The following is a 21,159-nucleotide window of genomic DNA, read 5'->3' as shown; positions in this document are numbered from 1 at the left end:
TGACACTGAAGACTGTAGTAATGATGCGGAAAATGTAGCTTTGTATCAGAGGAATAAATTACATTTTAAAATATATTCACATAGAAAACACTTATTTTAAACTGAAATAATATTTCACAAAATTAAAAAATTTTCTGTATTTTTGTTTTTAAAAAATGCAGCCTTGATGAGCATAAGAAACGTCTTTAAAAACTTACTGATCCCAACTTTTAAGCAGAAGTGTATTAACATAATGATGTGCTTTTAATAGTACATCATTTTTAGTATTACAGTAATGAGAGTGTGGTGGAAAGAGGCGTTTCCTTTAAGCATTATAATTATTTTTCTTTGACGTTCTGGTGGTCTTCTTGAGATTCACCCCGATTGCTCAAGCTGTGCTTTCGAATTTCCCACACAGACTGGGAAAATCTTTCATGTGTGGTTGTAAAATTAGCACATCTTGAAATCTGATTTGCCAGCATGCACTTACTAGACCAAAACTGCCAAATCCCAGCTAGTATAAATTACCGTCTCCTGGTTGTCAGACATTTTTTGCATTAGCAATTAAACTAAGCCAGCGGTCAATTAGGACGAACATGACAAAATGATGACATGTTTAGCTTTTAAAGAGACTCAGTGTGTGCACTGGGCTTAGAATAACCCCAGAGAAAACAAACCCCTTTTATATAAAAATAACATCATTAACGTCCTCTTTTACAGCATAATAGTAATGATTGATGTTTCCAGCCCTCGTGAACCACATCACCATGAGCAGTGTGGAGCTGCTCTTGCACAAACCTGCAACTAGAATGATGGCATAGGCGCAAGTGCTGCATGCACCATATGGGCCGTTAAACATCTGAATTCAAAACCAAAGGCAAAATCAACAGTGGCAAATCTTTCACTGAGCTCCAAGTTAAACCGTGTCTTCAGTTTATCAGCCAAGAGTTATAACACAATCCATCTCTTCCAAAATCGTTATGCTGTAGCAAACAAACTTTACTACTTTGTGGGGACTAATAATCATCTAAAGAAAGCCAACCTCTTATTATCTTAATATGCTGTATCTGGCTGTATTTCTAAAAGCACGCTGCAAGTTCAACTCCATCAGCCGATTCATATTCACAAGACATCCGGTCAAGATACAAGAGATACAGTACAATGATTGACATCTGCCACCATATCTCAAGTAATCATGATTATTTAACACGATTATGACTGGGTCCGAAACTTTATATGATTGATTAATTTAAAGATAGCAGTACAATAGAAAAAATAGATACAAATGAAACAGTTTTTTTTTTTTTACAAAATACAACATACAAAATAAAACAGCATAGTCTTCACTGTAAGAATTAAACATGCTTTGTTTCTTATAAAACCTACAAAAGTCCCTCCATCGAGAGCAGTGAGTGATTTTGTCTTTGTCTTTTGTTGTTTGATTAACATTAAGCACAGAGACGGAGGAAGGAATATTACTTGTGGTCGCTTTAAGAGCTGCACGGATCCAATATACTGTTACACACGGATTTTCATTCTCAACTGTTTACGTTAATTTCAGACATAACTGATGAAGGTTTACACGAATAATCACCAAACGCCGCATTTTGACATATTTGCATGTATATAACCGTTTAGGTACGCATCTTAAGCTAAACTTTCACTTTACATGTCCATGTTCTGTTCTGTCTCTGAACGCATACACAGAACAGCGCAAAATCTATTTTGTGCTGTTAAAAACACAACATCAAATAAACATTAATAAATCAAGCACGTTTTATTTTGTGCAAGTCACGTTACATGATTTTACTGATTTGCATGTGAAATTGGGCTTTTATAGAGCAGCGAAAGTGCACAAAGGCGGGCCAAATCAGGAGCAATAATCATTTTATCTCGATTATTGTATTTTCATAATTATTTGAAGCCGAAATCGAAACTGAATTCCGATTAATTGCACAGCCCTATTGCAAACTGTTCAATAAAGGGTTCTTTAAGAAACCTGTGAAAACTGTGAAAACATAATTTGTGACCCTGAACCACAAAACCAGTCATAAGGTAAAATGTTTTGAAAGCTTTCCATTGAAATATGGTTTGTTAGGACAATATTTGACAGAGATATTTGAAAATCCTTAAGGGTGCAAAAAAATCTAAATATTGAGAAAATCACCTTTAAAGTTGTTCAGATTAAGTTCTTTGCAATGCATATTACTAATCAAAAATGATGTTTTGATATATTTACGGTAGGAAATTTACTAAATATATTCACGGAACATGATCTTTACTTAATATCCTAATCATTTTTGGCATGAAAGAAGAAAAATAATAATTTTGACCCATACAATGTATTGTTGGCTAATGCTACTAATGACTGGTTTTGTGCTCCAGGGTCACATTTTGGAACCTTCATTTTTTTAAACAATTTTATAGAAAGTAGAGCAAAGTAGAACCAAAGTAAGAAAGTCATTCTACCTTGTGGAAACTGCCGTGGAAGATTTTCTTCACTTGCTCGTTATCAAATGAGACTTTCTGAATTTCACCTCTGGTGTCCTTATTATAGAATGAGATGACTCTACTGGAGGCTAAGAACAAAACACAAACTTACAGATGGCTCTGAACTGATTTCACAAGCAAATATGACAAAAAACAAACCAAAACAACAACAGGAACAACATCAACAAAACAAAGGATTTTCATTTTAATTTGACCTTGATGCACTAAAAGGGCTGATCATGCATTTCTGAGCAATTACTGGTATAAATCACTGCAAGCCTGAAATCTGGAACCAATTTGGAGGGTTTCTGTTTCTAAATAAGCTTTAGCAGACACCACAAGGTTTACTGCACGCACACACACAAACACACTCGAGACATGAAAATTGAAAATGGTCCTTACGGTCAACAGTGAGCCCGACCTCAGGGTTGTTATTCTTATCTGATATCTGCCATATATCAAACGCATCCTTGCCGGTGTCAGGAAGGAGGCGGAAGAGAAGAATCAGAGTGTAGGAGGGAGGAAGACCATCTGGATGGATTTCCCTTTAAACAAAGAAAAATAGAGCTCATTTGTCAACGCAAAGCACTTCATCAGGCACCCCACAGCCTTAATTTTCATAAAATCATGTCATAATGCAAAAATATGATCTGCACATGATGGGTTGCGTGGGAATATTGCATGTGTCTGATGACAAGAAAATAATTGCAATTTTTATACAAATGATTTTGTTGTGCAGTGAAACCAGACGTAAATCAAAAAGCGCAGAACAGATTCATGTAGCGTCCTCTGAGAAAAATGCAAACAGACTTGCAGCCTTGAGTAATGGCAACATATTGAAGTATTTTCCTCCTCTGGTGCTCAAAATGTTTCCATTTGAGCAGCTGCTTGCCCACGCACAAATACAAATCATTAAAGTTAAATTAATCAAGCATGCTTCGGCCAGAGACCTTCAGACCAGATCCTTAGTTGGCTCTGTTTGAGGTGCACTTTTTCATCTAATACTGTATAGGCAATCACTATAGCATATTTAAGATTTAACTACTGATTATTACATAACTGTTATGTCGTGACGAAATGAGATACCCAAAATTCCCTCTGTAAAAACTTTTGACTCTAAAATGTACAAAAAAAAAAAAATTAAACAAGAATTTTGAAACTGAGTGTTTAGATTTTTGTACTAGAAATGTATGCAAATTAGTGCATATTTCATTAAATAAGGCCTGATTTGCATATTTAAACCTGACATTTTAGAAAACTTGTAATACAAAAAATGTTTGCAATTATTAACGTAATCAATCAACTGGGTAAGTAAGGTTATAACTATTAATTAATTATTTTACCCTATTCATCAGCAGCATCTCGCCTTAAACTTTCAGTTTTCTTTTGAATTTTATTCTATTTCAGCTTTATTTTAATTACTAAAATTGTTTTAATAGTTTTAGTTAATGATAATAGCCCTGACTTTCTGATGCTGGTGTCCACAACAATGCACAGATCTTTAATAAGAAAAAAAAAAAAGAAGAAGAATGATTTAATTTACTATAAATAGAAAAAAAGCATAATTTTCTGTCATTTCTACTTCTAAAGCAACATTTGGCGTTGGCTTTTAGTTTTCAGGCAGGCCAATGAAACTAATTTTCTACTAAAAATCATTTTTTACTTAAAAGTAGCAGAGGGTGAATTTAGTTTTCCCCTGTCTGCAAAGGTCAATCATGAGAATGTTTTTATGAGTTCACACTGGAAAATTTCTGCAATCTGACACCTCATTCACACAAGCTGCTACAACAAACAAGAAGAAACGCTGCTTAAAGAGGCTTCAGAGACTGCAAGCCCTCTGAAAACAGTTAAAATAATTGTGCTCACTTGACTTCCGTTACAGTCTATAGGGGAGCAGCTCAGAAAACATGCAAAACACATGTACTGCACTTCAACCTACTTTGTGGGCTGGGAAATGAATGCATCCTTATGGAGTCTGTATGCAATGTAACTGTTGAAGGAGCCAGATTCCATGGAGACGCCGTTCATGCCAGCAAACGTCTTGTCGGTGATGTTAAAAGCTTCCAGCATCCTGAAGCCTGTAAGTTTTCATCAAAACATCAGTCAAGTGATGCATAACACTGTATATATAGTGTTGATAGAAAGTCTACAGATATGGACTTCAGTCAAGGTCTGACCTGGTGATGTGAATCCATCGAGGTAAATCAAAGGACAACCTATAAAAGAAAACAGGAAATAGCTTTACTCTTGTCTTTCATGTTAACGATAAAGTGAACATTGCAGACTACAAAGAACGACGTCCTACTGGATGTTGCCGTTTCACAGATGAACGTAATGAGGTTGTCCTGGATCTTAGTAAATGCATCAAAGTCATCCACGATGAAGACGTGTCTCTCGCTGGGCTTGCTTCCAATGTTCCTGAGCTCAGCAGTGTCTACGTCTGCGACACCCACCACAAACACACTGTAGCCTGTGGAAAAGACAACAGTGAGGCTTTAGGGAGCACGTAGAGTGACTTGTCTGTAGTAACTTGAGATATATCGCCTGTCAGAACCTGTCAAGAACTTGTCCAGGTTGTATTTCACCCAAAAACTTACAATTATATGTTGCATAATAAAAATGAGGCCTATTTCCATGACCACTGAGATTTCCAGTGTGTCATAATTAATGGCTATTTTTAATATTAAAAAAAGGTCTGGAAACAGGAATCGCAAGACAGCCTAATATAATTATTTAACTTCAAAAGACATTGATTTAATTAAGTAAATGTGTGCACTGTATGTTAAGTGATCTTGTTGTGCTTTTTATAGGTACACAATTTTGTAAACAGATCAATCAATCTATAAATACTGTGCATTTATGCATTTATGGCAAGAAACTGCTTTTTGCATGCATTGACATATGTGACCCTGGACCACAAAACCAGTCATAAGGGTAATTAGTTTGAAATAGTTTGAACATGATCTTTCTTTCTTTATCTTTTATACATCAGCTTTCCATTTATATATGGTTTGTTAGTGTAGGACCATATTTAGCAGAGATACAACTATTTGAAAATCTGGAATCTGAGGGTGCAAAAAATATATATATATATATATTGAGAAAATTGCCATTAAAGTTGTCCAAATTAAGTTCTTACCAATGCATTTTACTAATATGCAAAACTAAAAAAAAAAGAGTTTTGATATATTTACGGACTTAAATTTACAAAATATCTTCATAGAACATGATCTTTACTTAATATCCTAATGATTTTTGGCATAAAAGATAAATTGATAATTCTGACCCATACAATATATTAACATATTAGCACACAAACCATTTTCAGTGCATATGTATATATTAAATGAAACATGTTTCAAGTATTCAAGTATGTTTCCAGTTGCCCTGTTTTATTTCCAGTTAGTAAATTCAGTGCTTTAACTTATTTAAAATGTTCTTCTTTTAGGTTTTCTTTTTAAATAATTTTCAAGTTCTTTATTTCAGTTTTCTTTTGAGTTTTTTTTATGTAATATGTAGATTTTATTATATTCCAACTTCAATTACTAGAATTGTTTTAGTAGTTTTAGTTAATGACAATAACTCTGACTTTCTGATGCTGGTGTCCACTACAATGTGCAGATTTTCTTCATCAAAGAAAAAGAAGAAGAAAAACTGAATAAACTATAAATAGAAAAACTATAAAAAAGCACAATTTTTTTTAAACACAACAGTTGAATTTCTACCACCAAAGCCAACAGTTGGCATTGGCTTTTGCTTTTCAGGCAGGCCAGGTAAAACTCTTTAAAATATATCATTTTCTTCTCAAAAGTAGCAGAGGGTGAATTTATAGTATTTTAAATATTTTCGAACTTACGTATTTTAAACTTCCAGCTGCCCTGTTTGTGCCTCAGCTTATTCATTCATGTAAAATAATCTGAGATACTTGATAAATTTTGAGATTGTATGGATTGGCTCTGCCTGGACATATTGTATTGCATTGTTTTAATTTTTACATTGGATTTTTTTGTACACTCACAATACTTTTCAAGCAAAATAAAAGTGTCATGTTTAATGTCAGTGTTACCTGCATGCTGTAGTTTAAGAGCACTCTTCTTCACATCATCTTGAGAACGTCCATCAGTTACTACAACCAGAACCTTGGGAACGGTTCTCCTCATACCACTGTCTGATGTGAACACTTTCTCTCCAATATGCTTCAGCGCAGCACCTAAAGCATTCACACGCATTAAAAAAGCATCATTTCATAGCCATTTTGTTTAGGGTAAAAAACTGGATCCTATGAACAATGTTTCACAAACCTGTTTTGGTGTTTCCTCCTCTGTAATTGACCATCTGAAGGGCAGACAGCACCATTCCCTTGTTGTGGTAGGTGTTCAGTTTGAACTCTGTTTTTGCTTCATCACTGTACTGCACAAAGGACACCTGTTTTCACAGAATGAGGGAAAAAAGCAAATAAATCACAGCACACTCAGGCAAATGTGCACATTACTATGTATTGGTCAGTTACCTGCATGCCATTATGGCTGATGACGTCAAAGGCTCCAATCATGCTGAAGACAAACTGACGAACTTTGGCAAAACTCTCATCTCCAATACTCCATGAGCCATCAATCAGGAACACCAGGTCAGCTTTAGCTCCTCTGCACACTGGAATTATAAAACAATGTATAATGAGTAATACAGGTACAGTAATACACCATATGTGACCCTGCACCACAAAACCAATCTTAAGTTGCACGAGTGTATTTGTAGCAATACCCAAAAATACATTGTGTGAGTCAAAATGATCGATTTTTCGAAAAATGAATTTTTGACTGGACAACTTTAAAGGCAATTTTCTCAATATTTTGTTGCACACACTATTTATTGGTTTTGTGGTCCAGGGTCACAAATCACCCCTGTCAAATCTTCTTTTAGTTACTGAGATTTCAGTCAAAAAGTTCAGAGTTTCATAGAGCAGAGTCAATACATCTTTCTTTAAATTATGATCAAAAATACAATAAAAAACAGTAATATTGTGAAATATTATTACAATTTAACTTTTTCAGTATATTTTAACATTTAATTTATTCATGTGATGCAAAGCTGATTTTTCAGCATCATTACTCCAGTCACAACCTTCTGCTTGTGTTCGGGTCAAATTGAACCCGGAAAAAAAATAATTTTTCCCGAAAATACTAGTTAACATTATCGCATTGGACTCAAACTTCCTGACTTTGTTCACACAGGGCATAAATAGTTATCATTATTTAAAAAAAAAAAAAAAAAGTAAAAATTTTTCTGTGGGTTTTATTTGTGTTCCCGGTAAAAAATGACCGGACTCACAATTGCTTATAAATCTCTCATTATGCTTTATTATCACTAGGTATTGGCAATTTTAATCAGATGCAAATAGAAACAAGAAAAAAACATTCCTAGTTGAAAGAAAACATGTTGACAAAAAGATTGAATCCAATATTTGTTGAAAATCTAGCTTTTTCTAGATTTATAAGAGATTGTTCGGAGTCTGGTCATTTTTGACAAGTGTCAAAACACAACCAGAGGGTTAAATGCCACTTGATTTTAAAAAAATCATTCTAATATGCTGATTTGCTGCTCAAGAACCATTTATTATTATCAATGTTGAGAACTGTTTTAGCGCTGCCTAATAATCCTGTGAAAAACATCATTGTTTTTTCAGGATTAATTTTTTTAAAATAGAATTCTAATTCTAGAAATGTCCTTGCTGTCACTTTTGATCAATTTAACACATTCTTGCTCAAGTATTAATTTGCATTAATATATATATAAAAAATGAAAGATTTAAAAAATCATTTTGAAAAAGTAAATAATCTTGCATCTTTACCTTCGAGTGCATCAGGGATGGTAGGTGGTGGTGGAGGAGTTGGAGGTGGTGTTGGGGCTATGGTGGGCTTCACCACTACAGAACAGACAAAAAACCCATAAGTAAAACTGTGATCAGAGTTGTGGGACTGAATTCATCTGAATGGATTGTGACTTACATGTGCGCTCTTTGACACTGACTCCGGGTCCCTCCTGGTTGGGTGTCTGTGTGAAGACTGTGGCATTGTACAGCGCATCTGGCGTTAGCCCGTCAAAACAGTACTGGCTCTCAGAAGCGGTGATAGTGACCTCCTGAGCCCCACGGTTAGCAGCTAATGAGAGGAGAGAAAGTTGCCCATACACTCAAAAACATTTAGGTGCAAATTTAAGATTATGTAACTTCAAACATGAATTAAAAAAGCTTAATAAAATGACAGTGAAAAAAAATATCAGTGCACAAATTATTATTAACTATTTGAATCTATGTGATTTTATTTAAATAATCATATTTTCAAAATACATTTATTACTGTTAACTAAAATTCAAACTAAAACCTAAAGCCTATTTTTAAGCAAAACTAAAGTTACTAAAACTTAATAAAAACTACATATTAATTTAAAATAAAAAAATTAAATAAAAAGAAACTAAATTAAATTAAATAAGTAAAAAAAACTATAACAAGATATCAGTAATATTAAAATACTAAAAAATCAAATAGTTTAGAATCAGCATAAATCTGCTCATTGTGAAAACAATTACATTTATTCAATTACAAAGTATGAACATGGTTAAAATACGACTAGCTGTGGAACAACAATATTCAATCAACAATATAAACAATATTCAAGTAGATAAAATATTTAAGATTGAATCCTACTAGATTTATTGATAATAAATATGTGACCCTGGACCACAAAACCAGTCTTAAGCAGCACAGGTATATTTGTAGCAATAGCCAACAATACATTGTATGGGTCAAAATGATCAGTTTTTCTTTTATGCAAAAAATCATTAGGATATTAAATAATGATAATGTTCCGTGGAGATATTTTGTAAATTCTCTACCATAAATATATCAAAACCTATTTTTTATTAGTAATATGCATTGCATAAGAACTTCTCAATATTTCAATTTTCAAATAGGTGTATCTGGACCAAATATTGTCCTATCCTAACAAACTATACATCAATTAAAAGCTTATTTATTCAGCTTGTTCAGATGTGCAAATCTCAATTTAAACAAAAAAAGTAGCCTTATGACTGGTTTTGTGGTTCAGGGTCACATACATAAACCTAATTATTGTTTATTACAGGAATATACTAGAAATATACTATTCCAATACAAAAAAAATGTAATTTATAGATAAATATTTTTAAGTGTAAAACACCTGTAGGTGGAGCAATGAATAAAATGCAGCATGTTTAATGAATTTGAGTCTCTTCATATTCTATTAACTTACGATTGAAGGGATTGACTTTTAGCCTGTAAGAGGTGGCAGCTCGATGAGGCGTCCATCTGATGCAGAAGGAGTCATAGCCAACATTGTATGTGGTGAGGTCAGTCACATTAAGGTACACTGTAATGGCAAACAGCATTCCACAGTTAAAACAATCTCGTAACGTGTCCGTACAATTGCTCAGTCAAAGAAACAAGCACGCACATGTGGTTCCCTGTCCGACCAGAGCGCCGCTCACGCCTGCGTCATACTGAGCGAAAACCTTCAGGTCATATGTGGTGCCAGGCTGGAGGTTGTGCAGGATGTGTGTAGTAACATCTCCAACAAACACTTCCTTGGTGTTATCCGTGCCTGGAAAACACACCAAACAGGATTTGCGTCAGCATGATGTCAACAGGATGTCCAGATTATAAAATATCGTAAAATCATCTAAAACTGTCTCTTACCCACTGGAGTATAGACCAGATTATAACCATTAACACGTGCAGGTACAGCATCCCAGGACACACGGAAACGAGTGTACCACTCATCTGTAACACGCAGGTTACGAGGCTCCAGGAGACCCACTGAAGGAGAAAAAAAGAAAGATTAAAACACTTTTCCACTGTGCACTGACTTCCAGCACAGCTTCTTCTACAGTCAACATATGTATGTCTCTATCAATTCAATTCAATTCATATTGCTTTATTGGCATGACATACTTGGGTACATATTGCCAAAGCATTGTATACAGCAGAATAAAATCAAAACAAAAATACATATAATATACATCCATTAAAAAAAAAAAAAAAAAAAAAAAAAACATCCATATATATATATTTATATAAACATTAATGGTTCTACTAATGCAGATGTGTTCACTCTTTACTTCTTATTTTGTGACATTTGTAAATATGTTGTGCTACCAAAGAGGAAGTAGGTCCTTCACCAAGTAGTATTTTTAATTTGTTATTTTCATGGAGTGACTGGAACTCAGGAATAATCGGCTGTATTTGACTCTACAGTGAGTCTCTTAGGGATGTGTATTTGTCACAGTGGAGGAGAAAGTGTTCCTCTGTCTCAACTGCTCCTGGGGCCTCATTTATAAAGACTTGCGTAGAAACCATCCTTGATTTTATCTAAGAACTTTTCTGATTTGATCGTAAGAGCGATTCAGAGAAAACGAACGTACCACGAAATCCATGCGTACGCCAGTCATTCGGTTATAAATCACAAATGATCGTGGAATTGTGTGCAGCTGAATGTTCCGCCGTCGAAACGCCCCTGCTTAATTAATTAACATATAAAATGAGCTCATTCCTAAAGCAAAAACTCTGTGACAATGGCAAGAAAAAAGGAGCGCAAGAAATCAAATTATAGTGAGGCTGAACTATCTGCAATACCAGGCATTACCACAAGGAAACGGTCGTACGCCAAGCTGGAATCTGACGTGGAGATAAGTACTTTTCCACGTCAAAGACGGTTTTTATAAATCTGTACTTTGACGTGGATTTGATCGTACGAACACTCTAAGATCAAATCAGTGCGTAAGAAAGTTTTATAAATGAGGCCCCTGATCTACATTCGTTACTATCTATCTCTGAAGCTGTGATTGTGTAACTGTCCTTACATGTTTTTCCATCTCCAGAGAGTCGTCCTCCAGGCCCGTCTTGATAAATGGCCTCTACGTTGATGTTGTAAGGAGTGTCTGGCTGCAGGTTTTGCAAGATGACAGAGTTTCTGTTGCCAGGGACACTTGTCTATGTGGAAAAACAGCAAGACATGATCAGCTTTCTACTAAGCATTCAGTCAAATAACGTCCATGGGCTCATAAAATCATGATGCCTGATGTTAACATACAATGCTGCTGTCCTTCATAATCACGACTATAAAAATCAAAACCACTTACGAACTCCTCGATGGGATCTCCAGTGGTGGGTGCATAGCCAATGCGATACTGCAGGACGGGGCCTTCTGCATGCTCCCAGTTGACGGACAGCGTGCTGGTGGTTGGATCGTATACCCGCAGGTTTCTGGGGCCGCCGCGGGGCACTGCAATCAGAAGAACAGATTCTCTCAAAATCATATTTGTGCCCCTATGACTTGCTACTTATATGATAAACCAGCATACTGAACATTTTTGGATAAAGTAGATTTGACTGTTTAGTTTATAATGCAGACGTTTTATGCTTTTAAACGTTTTTTATTAGAATATCAGCTAATTTTCTCATTTATACATACATATATACAGTTGAGGTCAAAAGTTTACATCTCCCTTTCAGAATCTGCAAAATGTTAATTATTTTACAAAAATAAGAGGGGTCATACAAAATGTTATTGTTTATTTAATACTGACCTGAATAAGATATTTCACATAAAATATGTTTACATATAGTCCACAAGAGAAAATAATAGTTGAATTTATAAAAATTACTTTGTTCAAAAGTTTACATCCCTTTGATTCTTAATACTGTGTTGTTACCTGAATGATCCACAGCTGTGGTTTTTGTTTAGTGATAGTTGTTCATGAGTCCCTTGTTTGTCCTGAACAGTTAAACTGCCTGCTGTTCTTCAGAAAACTCCTTTAGGTTCCACAAATTCTTTGGTTTTCAAGCATTTTTGTGTATTTGAACATGTTTCAACAATGGTTTTGAGATCCATCTTTTCACACTGAGGACAACTGAGGGACTCATATGTAACTATCACAGAAAGCTCAAACGCTCACTGATGCTTCAGAAGGAAAAATGATGCATTAAGAGCCGGGGGGTGAAAACTTTTGAACAGAAAAGAGGTGTGAATTTTTCTTATTTTGCCTAAATATCATATTTTATTTATCATATTGTATTGCCTAAATATCATATTGCCTAAATATCATATTTAATTTAGTACTGCCCTTCAGAGGCTACAAAAGGTAGTTACATGTTTCCGAGATAACAAAATAAGTTACATTTTTCCTTCTGAAGCATCAGTGAGCGTTTGAACCTCAGTTGTCCTCAGTGCGAAAAGATCGATCTCAAAATCATACAGTCATTGTTGGAAAGGGTTCAAATAGACAAAAATGCCAAAAAAAAAAAGGAAGGAAGGATTTGTGGGGAACTGATCTGATAACTGTCTTATTCAGGTCAGTACTAAATAAACAATAACATGCATGTTGTATGATCCCTCTTATTTTGGTCAAATAATTGACATTTTGCAGATTCTGAAAGGGGGGTGTAAACTTTTGACCCCAACTATACATGTATAATGATTTTCTCTTTCTGACATCATTTGAAGAAGAGATATCATCTTCTGGCAGCAAGTACTTTTACAATCTTAATCAGTAATTCTAGTTTACACTTAAATTTACCTCAAAGAGCTTAGAAGTTCAACTATGACATGGGACAAAATCTTTTCTTTGTGACAATTGTTTTGCATATAAATGTTTTTGGCATAAGTGTAGGGTGAAGCCAAAGCGATGAAGTTGAAATAATGTAGCATGGTTGGGGTTAGTAACAATAAATAACTACTGTATTTGTACTGCAAGGCCATAACCCTATACTTCGGATATTTTTGAATATGACAACAAATTTAAACCCTCTTACTTTCCTGAAATTACCCAAAACATCACCTTTAGAAAGGAATAAATAAATATAAATCCTGACATTTCATTGCACAAATGTCACTGTGTCTTGGGAATGAGCAATGAACACATAACAAAGGACCTCTGATGGAGGCGTCCTACAGTCAGACTCACGTGTTTTTCCATTATCAGACACAGAGGAGCCCTCGCCGTCAGCATACAGAGCCACCACACTCACAGCGTAGTCTGTGTCTGAATCGAGCTGCTGCAGCAGGGTAGTGTGGGTGTTCCCTGGAACGAGCACCTAACCAACAATAAAAAAAGTAATGATTAACCACCAGGGACACACAAGCTGTCTTTGTTAACTAGTGACATTTATGATACTTCAGATACTTTTACAATGATTAATGAGCGAAGCTCACAAAGAACATATGCAGGTCACATTTGAACACAAAATCAAATAGAAAATCAATAAGAATTGTATTATATTACTGTATATTGTATTATATTATTTAATAAGCTTAATATAACAAGCTTATTTTAGGATCATCCACCAGAACACATTTGCTCCAAGAGCTCTATTGACTCACTATTAACTTTGACTTTTGCCTCAATAAACTTCCAATTTGATGTTTATTAATAGTTAGTAAGGTAGTTGTTAAGTTTAGATGTAAGATTAAAGGATTAGTTCACTTCCAGAACAAAAATTTACAGATAATTTACCCCCTTGCCATCCAAGATGCTCATGTCTTTCTTTCTTCACTTGTAAAGAAATTGTTTTTTGAGGAAAAAATGCTTCAGGAATTTTCTCCATAAAGTGGATTTCTATGGTGCCCACGAGTTTGAACTTCTAAAATGCAGTTTAAATGCAGCTTTAAGGGGCTCTAAACAGAGGAGGAAGGGTCTTATCTAGCAGAACGATCAGTTATTTTCTAAAAACCTTTTTAACATCAAATGCTCGTCTTGTCTAGTTCTCTAATGTGTATGCGTACTCTGTGCACTCCAGTTCAATACAGTTAGGGCATGTCAAAAAACTTCCATCTCTTTTTCTCCACCAACTTCAAAATCATCCTACAAAGTAACCGTGCAAAGAAGGTCAAACACCCTTTACAAAAAAAGGTAAAACAGCGATGTAGAACGATTTTGAAGTTGGAGGAGAAAATGCAATGGGAGTTTTTTGACATACCCTAACTGTATTGAACCAGAGTGCACAGAGTACGCATACGCACCAAAGAGCTAGACAAGATGACCATTTGTAGTTAAAAAGTGTTTAAAAAAAAAATCAAATCGTTTCACTCATTTTTGGAAGTTCAAACTCGTGGGCACTATAGTCCATTATATGGAGAAAATTCCTGAAATGTTTTCCTCAAAAAACATAATTTCTTTACGACTAAAAAAAGAAAGACATGAAGACCTTGAAAGACAAGGGGATGAGTAAATTATCTGTACATTTTTGTTACATTTTCTGGAAGTGAACTAATCCTTTAAGGTATTTAAAATATGGCCTTCCAGAATGAAAACATTAACGTGCTTTATAAGTACTAATAAACAGCCAATTTGCTAGTAATATGCATGCCAATAAACAGCCAGTTCGTAGTGAGAATTAGTCTCTTAACTAAAGTGTTCCTATTTAATCCATGCTAATAAATCTACCATTTATACTTATCAGATTCTTAATCTATAAAACATGCAAAGACAACCATTCTGTCCAGCCATGCTGTCCAACAAATATTACAGTGTTGTGTGAAAATACCATTTATTTGTATGTTTATTTAGAATTATGGTAATAAAAATAAAATTATTTAATATAAATAAAAAAAATAAAAAAATGTTGTGGAAAATGATATTTCCCCCAACGTTTAATCTCTTATGATCACACACATCAAAACTGCTGGCTTTAAAATCTCTGATATATTACACTCTGAGAAAGAAGTTTGTCTGTTTTTCTTCAGATGACCTCTGAGCACTTACTGATGTTTGTGTCACCACTGATTTCCAACCCAACCATTAGCGATCACTTACTCAGCCAATGCAGTGGAAACATTCCTTTGATGTGTTAATAGTATAGCAGTTGTAGTAATTGAAGTGAATGATGTGCTGACAGTGTCGTGCAATCACCTCCTTTCACTGCTCTTCACAACGGCAGGTCAGGGGGGTCACTGACTTGTCAATTAATGACATGGGAAACCCCCTGTTTGCATGCCTGACAACACTATCCTTTATTTTGAAGACTGAGGCCAGTGGACGATTGATTGCACTTCTGGAGATTTTCAAGACTCCAGTGGAAAAAAGTTTTTAGAAAATCACTGTAGGTTAAAATGAAAGTGCAGAGAATTTGGAAAACTGGCCATAATATCGGAAAAGGTTGTGCGTTCTTAACAATATTCAACAAAGCCTTTGTGGCTGCAGATAAGAAGCTAGTTCTGTTAAGGCATAAGATTGAATGTTTGAACTCTGTTTTTCTTAGTGCTGAAATAAAACAGGTTTGGGCTAAGATTTCCCACAGCTGCTTTCTTTACACAAGGATCTGATAACAATAAAAGTCATTTATGGATTTCGAAGCTTTGCGAAAATCCCTCTCAGGCAATGAAGTTTATATGAGAATGAGGTTTCACGACTTTAAGAACACAAACATCTTTGCAGAAGGTTGAGAGACTGACATTTGTCGCAGGCAGTATTTCCTGTATGACCTCTCACGCGACTTACAGATTGAGGGGAACTGGTTCCAGAGAGGGGGGAGTAGGCGACGCGGTACTGCAGCACTTCTCCGGAGGCCGGCTCCCAGCGCACGTTCAGGGTGTTTGTGGTGGGGTTGTAAACCCGGATGTTCTTGGCAGGGGTCCGCACCACTGTTTTAGACATGAGCGGGAGCAGCGTCATAAAAAACAAAGACAGTAAAAGGGGCGAGCGGTTAGAGTGGTTAAAGAGGTAAAGAAATTTACAACTATTTACAAGACTTACAAAAACAGGATTTCCTAGGTGATGCGGCGTATTGCCCTAAACACTAGTAGTTTCAATGTCAACCACCACAGAAACAAATTACAACATTTCAAAAGAAGAGACGTCTAATTTTTAGATTAAAATGGCCTTTAAACTAAAACCAACGTTAAGAGCCTATACTCAAAAAACTCGATAGTTTAGCTTTTGGGTTAGTCTTAAGAAATATGGCATCTTTGGGGCATGTCAAGGGTATATTTCAATCTAAAATCAAAAGAAAGGAATACAGTCAGACCAAAATGTATTCAGACACCAGATGTAATTTTTGATATTTATTTACTAAGGATAGCAAAGTAAAATACACTGTGACATATTATACCCAAAAATTCTTCATATGGTGGACTACCAGTAAATCTGATACAAATTTGGGACCAGAAATTATTCAGACACTTTGACCTGACCATGTTTTGCTTGAGTGTTTTTTCTTTAATTGCTAATGCGACCTTTTTACACCACAGACTGAACAAAATTAAGTATTGCTTGGTAATTGGTCAACTAAGTATTGATAGTTGTGTCATGCTAAAAGAATTTTTGGTTGATTGTAATCCATTACATACCTTTCTAACAAAGTTATTTGACATTATCAAGATGTATTTGTTCTGACACAGTTTAACTCTGAGCTCTTGTCATATTTTATTATCATTTTCTAAACCATAGGCAATAAACTGTGATAATGGGAAAAATGTTGAAAGTGTCTGAATAAATTTAGGTTTGACTGATTTTAGCTGCAATGTTTTATCGACAGTAAATTAAGACTTTTTAAAAAGACTGGTCAATTGTGGAGATTTTGGATTATTTGGCTTTCTTTTCCAAGTGTTGTTTCAGACTTAGTGGAAAGAAAAGTGTTTACAAGACCTTTTACAACATTTTATCCCTAAAAACATCTAGTTGTTGACAGTATTTCTGATTTACATTAGATATCCAAAACTTTTAAAAACTTTTGACTCTAATATGCCAGCAAAATAAAACTTTATCCAGTGTTCAAATTTCTGTTCTGGACTATTTGCAAATTAGTGCAAATTTATTTAGATAATGCATAATGCAAAATGCATAAAACATAACATTTCAGTATCTAAATTTTAAAATTTTACCCTATTCACCTGGGGTATGTTGCCTTAACAGTAAATGCGCACAGGTTTCAACAACACGCGTCATGAATCATGACAACAAAGTGGTTGAAAACAAAAAGCAGAAAAAAACAGGCCTTAGATTTCCACCTGCAAAACCCTGATGCCAGATTTTTACCAAAACAAACACTTGCATTAACATGGCACATCCACGCAAAGAAAATTGGAGATGATGGAAAGCACACCACCACGTTACTCTCTGTGGAAAAACAATGACGGCAACAAAAAACCTGTTAGTTTCACTCTGAATGAGAAGCATTGAGCTGACAGCAGTAAATAAGGGTGCTTTTATGTCCTTGCACCTCCCCGGGTTTTCCATTTGGTGAAATAGATTGTTCGTAGGCCTCGCACCAGCATCTCCAGCCATTACACCCCATAAAGCAGGCTCATTAAGCCCAGACTGGAGTCACATTTATGGGCTAGCCAACACATCGGCATTCCTCCCTTAGTTATCAATCCAACAAAGCTGATTCAATCTTTGGGCAAGTCTCTGAGATTCTATTTATAAGTGTAAAACTTTAATGCTAAAGCCAAAAAACTGCACTTTCTGGATTGAAAACTTTGGCAGTAGGGTTTCTGTTACTGGGGAGTATATGATGGATGAATATGGGAATTTGTTGCTTTCCAATAATGCTAAAATAAGAAAAGGCTGCAACAACTCACAGGTCTTTCCATTCTCAGACATGCGCTTGCCCTCTCCAGGAGCGTAGACTGGCACCACTGTTACTGTATACTCGGTATCAGACAGCAGGTTCTTCAGAACTGTACTGGTGGTGCTTCCAGGAACCTGGACCTATGAGAACATTAAAAGAATAAAAGATTGTCATTTTCAAGTCTATGCAAAATCACACAACGCTTGAGATGGTTGAGAGAGTGTGGTTACTATTATTCTATCCACTTGTCTAAGTGGCTGTTACTGGCCCAAACCAAAAGAGCCAAAACCCAAGTCTCTGTGATATTCTGGCCTTCAATGTGCATTTATAGAATTTTTGCATCAGTTCATTTATTAAAACTTAGTCCTGAAGCAAAACCAACTGAGAACCATGCTTTAGCCTTGTATTATATTAAAATGGAGTGATTTGAGTTTAATTCAATATATGCAACAATGCAAAAAAACAAAAACAGGTAAAAACAGTAAACTCATTGACATTATTACTTCTCACGATTAAACATGTGAACGTATGATTCGAACTCGTCACATTTGAACGCTTGGCCAGGCCTTTTTTTGGCCTTTTTGACACACAGAGTACCCCTTTAGTGCCTTTTTCGACGTGCAGGGTCCTCTATTGTTTTAAATAAGAAACCTTTGGCATCAGTATGCCGATGCGAAAGGCATTGGAAATTTTATCGGCATGATTCAATTATATATTGGGTAACAATATGGCCATTATTGCATAAATGTTGGGGTGAAGCCTTACTTGCTGCAATTAAAGTATACATTTATATAAAATGATTCCTATTTTTTTTTTACAAATGTATGTCAAAAAGTGACGCTATGGGGGTGACCAAGCGTCAATATGTGACGAGTTGGGAGTGAGAACAAGTTGGAATCTTAAAACTTTGTTTTAAATAAATGTTTTTTTTTTGTTTTGTTTTGTTTTTTACAAAATGTCAATATTATAAACAGTATTTAAAAACTAATAATTCCTGAAGGTCAAAAAGTAGAACAATCACTGCAAAAAATGGTTTTCTTACTTAGATTTTTTGTCTTGTTTCGAGCCATATTATCAAAAAGTTCTTAAATCAAGAAGGATTTCTAGATTAATAAAGATTATTGTCTTGTTTTCAGAAAAGAATACTCAAAATTAAGTGTTTTTTTTTTTGCTTGAAACAAGAAAAATAATCTTGTTTTTTCTGTTTAAAATACGATTATTTTGCTTACACCATTCACAGATTATTTTGCTTGTTCTAAGCAAAAACTCACTTAATTTTGACTTATTAAAATATTTTTTACTCGTTTAGAAAATCCTTCTTGATTTAAGAATTTTTAGATATTTTGAAAAAACATTTTTTAAACAGATTTTTTTCATGCCATCAACAAAGCACACATTTTTCCAAATAAAATGCATAAATGTAAATACTCTGAGGGGGTAGTTGAGAAACCAACATAACAAAATAACTTAATTTCGGGTCGGTGCACCTGCCCTTAACCTTATCAAACAATCAAACTGGCCAGATAACATCACCTTCATAAAAGAAATTTCGAATGCACACCTCAGAGTGTCAAAATGTTGCAGGCAAGCTTATGACCCTAAATGAGAAATGGTCACACAATTTCAAGAAAAAACACCCTATGTTTACCAATATGTCAGACAGCTCAAAAACATGGGTCAAATTGACCCGGAACATAATATAAGGTTTAGGAGGTGCTATGGGACGTACCATGTCTTCTGCACCCCCTGTGACGGTCTGGTAGTAAATCCTGTATTGCCGTACGCTCCCCTCAGCTGGCTCCCAGCGTACATTCAAAGTGCTGACCGTGGGGTCTGTGACCTGAAGGTTTCTCACACTGCCCAGCGGTACTATGGGAACACACATAAAACTCTATTCAACATGTCAACAATGACCTAATCTATGTAATCTAGAAATGCATTCATGTACACTCTTAAAAATAAAGGTGCTTTAAAAGGTAGTTCAAGCAATGCCATAGAGGAACCATTTTTGGTTCCACAAAGAACCATTCAGTCAAAAAAGCATCTCTTTCATACCTTTTTATAATCTGAAGAACCTTCTTTCATCACAAAGAACCTTTTGTGAAACAGAAAGGTTCTTTAGATGTTTAAGGTTCTTTAAGGAACCATTTAGATAAAAAATGGTTCTTCTATGGCATCGTAAAGCACCTTTATTTTTAAGAGTGTAGCTAGGTAATCAACATCATGTCATTTGCTGGTCACATACATGTCTTTCCTTGGCCAGAAATGTCTTTGGCATCTCCATTCGCATAGAGTGCAGCAACCGTGATATAGTAGGGAGTATCTGGAGTCAGTTTCGGCAGAATAACTGTGTTTTTCTTCCCTCCGATCTGTGTCTGTGACAGAGAGAATGAATTGTGTTGTTAAATGAGTCAAAGTTTGAATGTTGACAACCGCAAAATTATTATATCATTATTTTGACTCAGCACTCTAAATTTGATTTTAATTTTCACATGATTTCATTTGCGGGATGAGTCATTTAATCGTTTTCTGTGGTTATCAAGAGTATGTCTTTCTTTAGCGCAGAATATTCCTTTAAATAAGTTTAAGCAATCCTCAGCAGCGCTGGATAATGCCAGGAACACAAATATAACTGCAGATAGGACTGTTTTTCAGTGGAGCAAAACAACGTGCAGTTTTATGCTGTTATTCCTATAACTGTTGCCAGTGTAAATCTGCCTTCATGATGAAGAAAACAGAAGCTGGAAAATGACTTTAGTATAGAAAAACAACACCTCTGCGCAATTCAGATACCATAAAAACATAGAAAATACCAAGACGATAGACAACAACAGCCTAAGATTTGCCGCTCTTAGTTGGAGCAGCTAAAGCAGAACGTGCCACTGAAAAAACAGCAACCTGTAGGGAATATTAAATACGCATCCGGATATTTCCAGCCAGTGCAGCTATTTATATGAAATATAATGGCAATAAAACAATAAATCGTGCATCTTAAATGTATTCCTGTTCTTTACAGTGATGGCATTAATCTAAAGACATAATGCAAACTACAGATCTAAGTTAACAGAAATACTAGAAGCTACCATTCAAAA

The 21,159-nt window shown here is 35.2% G+C and overlaps 1 protein-coding gene across 4 annotated transcripts in view; it reads right to left on the bottom strand.

Moving 5' to 3' along the window:
- col12a1a (collagen, type XII, alpha 1a) overlaps positions 1-21,159 on the bottom strand; it is an 84,552-nt gene that overhangs the window by 19,431 nt on the left and 43,962 nt on the right. For all 4 annotated transcript variants that reach the window (XM_073827406.1, XM_073827405.1, XM_073827403.1 and 1 more), the window contains 20 exons: positions 20,313-20,442; positions 19,797-19,936; positions 18,078-18,207; positions 15,997-16,139; positions 13,465-13,594; positions 11,641-11,783; positions 11,362-11,491; positions 10,199-10,318; positions 9,957-10,103; positions 9,756-9,872; positions 8,475-8,627; positions 8,318-8,392; positions 6,980-7,119; positions 6,771-6,894; positions 6,536-6,679; positions 4,775-4,939; positions 4,647-4,685; positions 4,409-4,547; positions 2,872-3,014; positions 2,449-2,558 (listed from right to left, as the gene is read on the bottom strand). In XM_073827406.1, the coding sequence (XP_073683507.1) occupies positions 2,449-2,558; positions 2,872-3,014; positions 4,409-4,547; positions 4,647-4,685; positions 4,775-4,939; positions 6,536-6,679; positions 6,771-6,894; positions 6,980-7,119; positions 8,318-8,392; positions 8,475-8,627; positions 9,756-9,872; positions 9,957-10,103; positions 10,199-10,318; positions 11,362-11,491; positions 11,641-11,783; positions 13,465-13,594; positions 15,997-16,139; positions 18,078-18,207; positions 19,797-19,936; positions 20,313-20,442 (2,562 nt within the window). The remainder of the gene's footprint in view (positions 1-2,448; positions 2,559-2,871; positions 3,015-4,408; positions 4,548-4,646; positions 4,686-4,774; positions 4,940-6,535; positions 6,680-6,770; positions 6,895-6,979; positions 7,120-8,317; positions 8,393-8,474; positions 8,628-9,755; positions 9,873-9,956; positions 10,104-10,198; positions 10,319-11,361; positions 11,492-11,640; positions 11,784-13,464; positions 13,595-15,996; positions 16,140-18,077; positions 18,208-19,796; positions 19,937-20,312; positions 20,443-21,159) is intronic.

The sequence above is a fragment of the Garra rufa genome, chromosome 21, assembly GCF_049309525.1.
Source record: "Garra rufa chromosome 21, GarRuf1.0, whole genome shotgun sequence".
In the NCBI taxonomy this organism is placed as follows: domain Eukaryota; kingdom Metazoa; phylum Chordata; class Actinopteri; order Cypriniformes; family Cyprinidae; genus Garra; species Garra rufa.
The sequence above is the reverse complement of the archived record's forward strand: the minus strand, read 5'-3'. Positions and strand labels throughout refer to the sequence as shown.